Consider the following 8318-nt stretch of genomic DNA (forward strand, 5'->3'; position numbering starts at 1 on the left):
TTGAGTTTTTCAATGTTTTTTTTATTCAATTATCGATGTCCAAAAATGATCAAATCACTCAGGCTGAGGCCAAGTACTCTCTGAACTTCTTCCACGCGTCGAGGGGTCCGTGCTCGGGCAGATACTTGACGTTGCAGCCATCGGGGGCCAGACGTCCAGCAGCCTTGAGCTCCTCGTACTCAGCTCGATCGTACTTGGTGAATCCCCACTTCTTGGAGACGTAGATCTTCTGACGACCTGGGAACTTGAACTTGGCACGCCTCAGTGCCTCGATGACTGAGGCCTTGTAACGGTCAGAGGACCTGACACTCATGATTGGCTGGCCAATGCGAACACGAGCCACTGTACCCTGGGGCTTGCCGAAGGCACCTCTCATCCCAGTTTGGAGCCTGGGGAGAAAGAGGGAATTTTTTAGATGTTGTTTGATTTGTTATTTATCCTGAGAAGGAGTGGTTTTAGGGGAAAATGCTGAATTACATTTTTTGTGGGGAATTTAGTTCTGTAGAAAAATGGTCTTTTCACATTTTACTGTGGAATCACTCGGTGATCGAGATAATTGAATAATTATAAAGATGTAACAGTTGATTTGTCAAGTTTTTAATTTATCAAAATTTGTTAGATATGCACTAGCCTTTAATTAATTGAATTAAAACATTATTTGTCACACTTGTTTTTTGTATAGGACAGTATTTTTCAGGTGAAGGGATGACGAAGAATTTTTTTTTCAGAGTTTTGTGCACGGAAGTCTGGGAACGAAAGAAGAGTGGATTTTTTAGGCGTTGATTAATGTGTTATTTATCTTGAGAAGGAGCGGTTTTAGGGGAAAATGCTGAATGACATTTTTTGTGGGGAATTTAGTTCTGTAGAAAAATGGTCTTTTCACATTTTACTGTGGAATCACTCGGTGATCGAGATAATTGAATAATTATAAAGATGTAACAGTTGATTTGTCAAGTTTTTAATTTATCAAAATTTGTTAGATATGCACTAGCCTTTAATTAATTGAATTAAAACATTATTTGTCACACTTGTTTTTTGTATAGGACAGTATTTATCAGGTGAAGGGATGACGAACAATTTTTTTTTCAGAGTTTTGTGGACGGAAGTCTGGGAACGAAAGAAGAGTGGATTTTGTAGGCATTGATTAATGTGTTATTTATCTTGAGAAGGAGCGGTTTTAGGGGAAAATGCTGAATGACATTTTTTGTGGGGAATTTAGTTCTGTAGAAAAATGGTCTTTTCACATTTTACTGTGGAATCACTCGGTGATCGAGATAATTGAATAATTATAAAGATGTAACAGTTGATTTGTCAAGTTTTTAATTTATCAAAATTTGTTAGATATGCACTAGCCTTTAATTAATTGAATTAAAACATTATTTGTCCCACTTGTTTTTTTGTATAGGACAGTATTTTTCAGGTGAAGCGATGACGAAGAAAGAGTGGGTTTTTTTGGTGCTGTTAAATGTGTTATTTATCCTGAGAACGAGTGACTTCAAGGAAAATGGCAAAAGAATTGCTTTCTGTGGAATTTAATTCTCCACAAAAAAAAATCAATTTTGACATTTTGAGCCAGAATTACAAGTTTATGAGATATTTGAAGAATTGTGAAGGTAAAAATATTCATTTCACCAAGTTTTTGTTTTTAAAATTTTTGTTAATTATGGATTCTTCCACCGAATGCTGAGAAAAAAATCTTCGTTCGTTTCACTCTTAACGATCCATTCTATTCAAAGTGTTTTTAACATTTTGAAATATGAAAAAAAGGTTCTTCACCGGAAAACCCAATGTTGATTTAAATTTCTACAATTCCCTCAACATTCACAACACGTGATAAGAATAATTAAAACACTGAAGAACGGAAAAAACTATTATTGACGTCAATCAAGAGGGAGGAATGGATTGAATTGAGGATTCGAATGATATTCACCTATCAGCCCCAGCACAGGACAACATTTTGTTGATCCTGATAACATGGAAGGGATGGAGCCTCATGCGAATGTGGAACTGATCCTTTCCCGCATTCTTCACCATGTACTTGTTGCAACAAATACGGCCTGCCTCGAGGGCCTCTGAGCTCAGCTGTTCGTACTCATCAGAGACTAGATGAACGCAAAGTGGAAAGTCCTCAACACTCGCCTTCTTCTTTCCCAAGTCGAAAATGCGAATCTTCGGGTCTGGGACACCACGACAGAAACGAGACTTCGGGTAGGGCTTGTTTTTGCAGTAGCGATAACTAAAAAAGTGAAGAAAAAAAATAATCGTCTATGAATTTCTCAAAAATCCACATTGACAACATTTTTACGACTTTTTAACATTTCTAAAAAACAAAGGGGTGGAGGTGGATGAATAAAATTTTTTTCATTAGAAGGCCAGGGAAATTTCCGGCTCCAAACTCTGGTCATGAACCCATTTTGCCCCAGTGGTTCAAAAGATACCCGAGAAAAACGGTTTTCACTCCGAAACGAAAATCCATTGTAGCTATCAACATACTGGGGCAAAATGGGATCATGACCAGGGTTTGGAATTGAAAATTTTTCTGACTAGATGACGGGGTCATTTTTAACCTCGAAATCGGAAATTTTGAATTTTTTGAATCTTATAATTTGGCGATTTTCCACGATTTTTAGTTTTACGATTCTAATAAATATTTTACTTATAAAAAAAATGTTCTGCACTTTGAAAAAAATTTTTTTTTTCAATTATTGAATGGTTAAAAATTCTGGGGATTGAATGTTTTTAATTATTTTCATCATTAACTAATTTATTTCATCATGTGAGGAAATCGAGTCACCAGAGCCCTTGAAAGACTATTTTCTAACCTCAAAATTTTTTAAACATTTGCAGAAAAATATTTGACCATTTCACGACGATTTTGATGATTTAATTCACTAAATTACGGAGAATGTCTCGTGAGACGATTTGTACCAATGAAAAAATATTTCGAAGAATTATTAAAAACAAACAGCATGACAACTCACCATCTCGCTGGTCGACGGCCCATGATTGACCTGCAATTAACCACAAAAAACCTTGATTAATCCAAAAAATATACCCAACACCGCTCCCTCCAAGTATCAATCACCACAATTATCAAACGTAAATATTTAAAAATTGAACGATTGCTCCTACATAAACGGAATAAAATGGGGAAAATTGTTAAACGTACCGATCCCTCAGGAACTTCTCGAGGGAAAAGGAGCGCTCGTTCGGAAATTGTCGGCAAAGATCGTGGGAACGAACACAGATGGTCGATGCGATTGAAAACGACTAGGGGATTTTCATGTAAATGTCAACAGGTGGCGACACGATGTCATAAGAACATTCGTTTTCAGAGAGATGTTGTATTTCTTCCCGACAATATCACTTCAAATCGTCAAGAAATGCAATTTTTCAAAGGGCAAAAGTATTTTTTAACCCTAAAGTTCATTTTGAGATGATTGTGTCTCTCATTTCGGGAAGTTTATGATTTATTTAAGATTTTTACATCATCTTGATTCATTCCAGAGACGATTTCTTAGTGAAATATTTAAATTAACAAAACAATTCTCTTTTTTAATGTGAAGGTTCTATTTTGAATGTGAAGTTTTTGAATTTTCCCACTGCTATTCGATTTACAACAATAACCAATGACGTCAATCCACCAATGACAGCCCCCCCCCTCCCGCTTCGCCCGCGCTGATTTTTCCCACCAAAATCTTACTTCCGGATTTTTTTTTCATAAAAGAGATTTATAATTAATTATCCGATTTTATTCATTTAGTGCGGAATTTGGGGATTTATTGGACAATTTCGTGAGTCGTCTGACGAGATGTTACGACTGTTGGATTTATTTATCACCGATTTTCATGTTTGTTGCAAATGGGTGTCCATAACCCGCCAATCACAGCCTTCCCCCTCGGTCCGTGCCCGCCAATTTTTTCCCCTGCCGCCATTCCGCTGTTGTCTTCGCGAAAGGCTAGACGTGTGTTGTGACTGTTCGAGGATTCCGATCCTCTCAGGGAATTCAAAGGCCCTGAATATAAATAAAAAGCGACAGTGGAGGTGCCGGGACTCCCCTGACGAGTGAGTTTGGTAGTAAAATGATAATTTTGTGGGATTTGAGATTTTTTTGCGGGATCCTTGGACTTTTGGCGAATGTGGACGTGTGTTGTGACTGTTCGAGGATTCCGATACTCTCGGGGGATTCAAAGGCCCTGAATATAAATTAAAATTGCACTTGAGGTGCCGGGACTCCCCTAACGAATGAATTTGATAGTGAAATCATAATTTTGTGGGATTTGAGATTTTTTTTCGGGATTCTTGGACTTTTGGCGAATGTGGACGTTTGTTGTGACTGTTCGAGGATTCCGATCCTCTCAGGGAATTCAAAGGCCCTGAATATAAATAAAAAGCGGCAGTGGAGGTGCCGGGACTCCCCTGACGAGTGAGTTTGGTAGTAAAATGATAATTTTGAGGGATTTGAGATTTTTTTTGCGGGATCCTTGGACTTTTGGCGAATGTGGACGTTTGTTGTGACTGTTCGAGGATTTCGATCCTCTCGAGGGATTCAAAGGCCCTGAATATGAATTAAAATTGCACTTGAGGTGCCGGGACTCCCCTAACGAATGAATTTGATAGTGAAATCATAATTTTGTGGGATTTGAGATTTTTTTTCGGGATTCTTGGACTTTTGGCAAATGTGGACGTTTGTTGTGACTGTTCGAGGATTCCGATCCTCTCAGGGAATTCAAAGGCCCTGAATATAAATAAAAAGCGGCAGTGGAGGTGCCGGGACTCCCCTGACGAGTGAGTTTGGTAGTAAAATGATAATTTTGAGGGATTTGAGATTTTTTTTGCGGGATCCTTGGACTTTTGGCGAATGTGGACGTTTGTTGTGACTGTTCGAGGATTCCGATTCTCTCGGGGGATTCAAAGGCCCTGAATATAAATAAAAAGCGGCAGTGGAGGTGCCGGGACTCCCCTGACGAGTGAGTTTGGTAGTAAAATGATAATTTTGAGGGATTTGAGATTTTTTTTGCGGGATCCTTGGACTTTTGGCGAATGTGGACGTGTGTTGTGACTGTTCGAGGATTCCGATACTCTCGGGAGATTCAAAGGCCCTGGATGTGAATAAAAAGTGGCAGTGGAGGTCCCTGGCGGGTGAGTTTGATAGCGGAATCATAATTTTTTTGAAATTCTTGGACATTTTCTATTTTGAATGTGAAGTTTTTGAACTTTCCCACTGCTGTTTGATTTAGGGGAGGGTGGGGTAAAACGGACACTTTAGACTTTTTTTTAATTATGCATAATTCAGAAAAAAATTGATCAACTGAGCTCAGTTTACGCTCGTCACAAAGGGAAAGAATTGTTCTTTGTATTGAAGAAAAATTATTAAATTTTATCGATATTTCAACCCCTCATTAACATTTTTAAAAAAAGTCAAAAGTGTCCGTTTTACCCCAACCTCCTCTACGACAACAATCAATAGCGTTAATCCACCAATGACAGCCCCCCCCCTCCTCCCTCGGTCGTTTTCCACCCCAAAATCGTACTTTCGGGTTTTTTTCATAAAAGAGTTTTAAGAATTAATTATTCGATTTTATTCATTGAGTCCGAAATTTGGGGATTTATTGGACAATTTTGGGAGTCGTCTGACAACATATTACGGCTTTTGAATTTATTTTTCATCAATTTTCCAATTTGCCGCAAACGGATGTCGATAATGATAATGAATATTCAACGTCATTCAAATTACATTTTGCCCAGAATTATCATCTACTTAACATTCGTTGTAAATAAATAAATAATTGAAATTGTTCAAACTTCCGGAAACATTTTTTTACACATGAAATCGATTTCTGGTAAAATTCTGAATATGAATAAATTCGTTACCAGTCCGAACAAATAATTTTTTATGGTGGAACATTGATTGTTTATAAATTATTTATAAAACCTGCTGGTAATTTTAAAAAATTGCAATTTTTTAATGATTTCATCAGTCTTTCTCTAAAAGTAATCTTTCTAATTTTTTCTCAGTTTTTTCAAATGTTTTCTAATGACTCAATATCGATATTCAAATTCAGACCTACAAAGTTTAAATAATGAAATCATTGTAAAATGGCCGGAAACTTGAGGTCAAATGAGGCTTAAATGAAAGCTCTGATGATCGACTACAAAAGTTTGAAAGCATTTCATTGGAGTAAAAATAGCCGAAGTACTTGGATATCTTTAATGGAAAAATTGTTTCGAAAATATAGAGAATTACAGAAAAATCAGAAATATCCATTCTCTCCCCTCGCTCTTGGTTAGAGGATTAGACAAGCGAAAATAAATTAATATCGAAGATTATTCATTCTTTGAGGATTATTCATTTATACATTCCAAAGCATGAAATTAATTCAGAGAATAAAATACTTTCAACTACTAAAACTTCAAGAAACTTGCTCACAATTTAATTTTCAATTCAATTTATTTTTCGGGGTTCAAAAATGTCAAGGGGAAAACCGATTTACTGGAGATCATCGGATTACCAGCGTAAGGGGTACGAGTCAGGATTGTGTCAGGCTGAGTGGAAAGTGTCTTCATGATATTCTCAAATAATGAAATTAGATGCACGATAGACTTTTTCTATTATCAAATAGTTCAACAACTGAAGACTTTCCGAAATTCTGAAAATCACGTGTGGCTTAATCTTGTGTCCCGTACTGTGGTTCAATCTCTTCATGCCACATGTGAAGAACAACGATAAGGCGAACTGCGCAAGTACGAAACACATGAAGTGTGCACCAACTTCAGTAAATGTAATAAAAGACAGATTCTTGTCGTGCAAACAGTCTAGATTTTCTGTCAATTTTGTCATATTAAATTTGGTACACATGGGGTTACGAGCACTAGCCATTTGATTACCTTGGTATACGATTCCTTTATTCAAATTTACAGATAATTACAGATAGCGCATGTCACAGTTCTATTATGGAGATTTCATCCAAAAACTACATTTTTTTCTGGAATTCATGGGGCTTTCCGCTGGACAGTGGAAAGCTTCTGCGAATTCCCGACTATTGGCGAGAGCACTATTTACTCGGGCCTCTGAAAGACTGTGCAAAGAGAACCAGTCCTTTCTAGATTCGTTCGCGCTGATTCCACACCACGCCTGGAAAGACAATTAACAAAACCATTAACAAAGGATATTAGCCATTTACAATAATGAGAACATACCTGACTGAAGGATATGAAAAACATCTGTTCATCGGAAAATTTTTCGAATGTGGGGAGCTTCAACTTCAAATTCACTTTTTTATTTTCTTGGAGGCGTTTGTAAGCTTCCAATGATGCTTGGAAACCTATTATGTCTGGAAATTCTTTGTGAAAGTCGATTCCGTCCGCCTTTATGTTTCTGCTATGATAATTCCGTAAATGGTCTTGGATGCAGGGATATTGTTGACTTGAGTTATCCCACATACCTAGATGTAGAAGGTCGCTCAAACCTTCGTCACCATTGTCTATTGAAGAGGGGTAAAACATTACATTACGTAATAGAACGTGACGGAATTTTTCTGAACTTACGCGGGGCCTCGAGAGCACGGCCCAATTGATGACCAATTGTCATTCCTATGACTGCGTAATTTATGTAACTGTAAAGAAATATTTTATGTGACGCACGAGACACTCGAGGCATTTTGTTTCTAATTACTTATCGTTGTCTAGTACTTACTCAGGTAATTTGTGTCCGAAACTGGGCGGAAGAAGTAGAGCTGCGGGAATATCTAGAATAGAATCGATAAAGACTAATGACGGAATTACGCCGGTCTTGATAAATCATTATATCGTGTGCCCGTAGAATGAATAACCACAGAAATTATCAAAAATGACAAAGAAACGTGCCGGTTCCAGATTGTTTTTTTTGTTTCAAATTGTATTCAAAAAATGTTGACGCAAAATAACTTTCTTTTTTTTCTTTTTTCTCTAATACTTGGGAAAATCTTATCCCCTACAAAAACAATAGCAAGCACGCCATGTGCAGGATTCTGTGGATATTTTAACTAAGACTGGGACGGAAAACTGGTATATTTTCTAGAAAAAAGATGTTGCGCATTAACAATTAATTTTTTTCGAATAAAAAAAGGAAAAAACATCCTCATGCCCATCGCGCAAGACTGGAAGACGTGTACTTCCCTTTATTTTGCGTCAACATTTTTTTAATACAATTTGAAACAAAAAAAAACAATCTGGAACCGGCGCATGGCACCGGTCACCGTTACATTTTGCGTCACCGTTACACTCTAATATTTTAAAAATTTTCAGTGTGCATTTTCTACTAAATTTGAAAGAATATT

General features: G+C 37.1%; 1 protein-coding gene across 1 annotated transcript; it reads right to left on the reverse strand.

The window, feature by feature from the left end:
• Positions 1 to 3247, reverse strand: LOC107039726 (60S ribosomal protein L10). The gene is made up of 4 exons (XM_015259487.1): positions 3170 to 3247; positions 2982 to 3011; positions 1931 to 2236; positions 1 to 389 (listed from the first exon to the last, which is right to left on the reverse strand). Exons 2-4 carry the CDS (start codon positions 3002 to 3004, stop codon positions 59 to 61), a joined length of 660 nt encoding a protein of 219 aa, XP_015114973.1. The 5' UTR covers positions 3005 to 3011; positions 3170 to 3247; the 3' UTR covers positions 1 to 58.
• Between the last annotated feature and the right edge of the window lie 5071 nt (positions 3248 to 8318).

This window comes from Diachasma alloeum, unplaced genomic scaffold (assembly GCF_001412515.2).
Source record: "Diachasma alloeum isolate Michigan unplaced genomic scaffold, Dall2.0 Dall_scaffold_00307, whole genome shotgun sequence".
Lineage (NCBI taxonomy): Eukaryota > Metazoa > Arthropoda > Insecta > Hymenoptera > Braconidae > Diachasma > Diachasma alloeum.

Excerpts from the sequence above, each read along its gene's own strand:
- LOC107039726 (XM_015259487.1), bottom strand. The coding sequence starts at position 3,004 with ATGGGCCGTCGACCAGCGAGATG. Across the intron at positions 2,237-2,981 it reads GGCCGTCGACCAGCGAGATG|TTATCGCTACTGCAAAAACA; the intron begins GTGAGTTGTCAT and ends TCACTTTTTTAG. Across the intron at positions 390-1,930 it reads TCCTGTGCTGGGGCTGATAG|GCTCCAAACTGGGATGAGAG; the intron begins GTGAATATCATT and ends CTTTCTCCCCAG.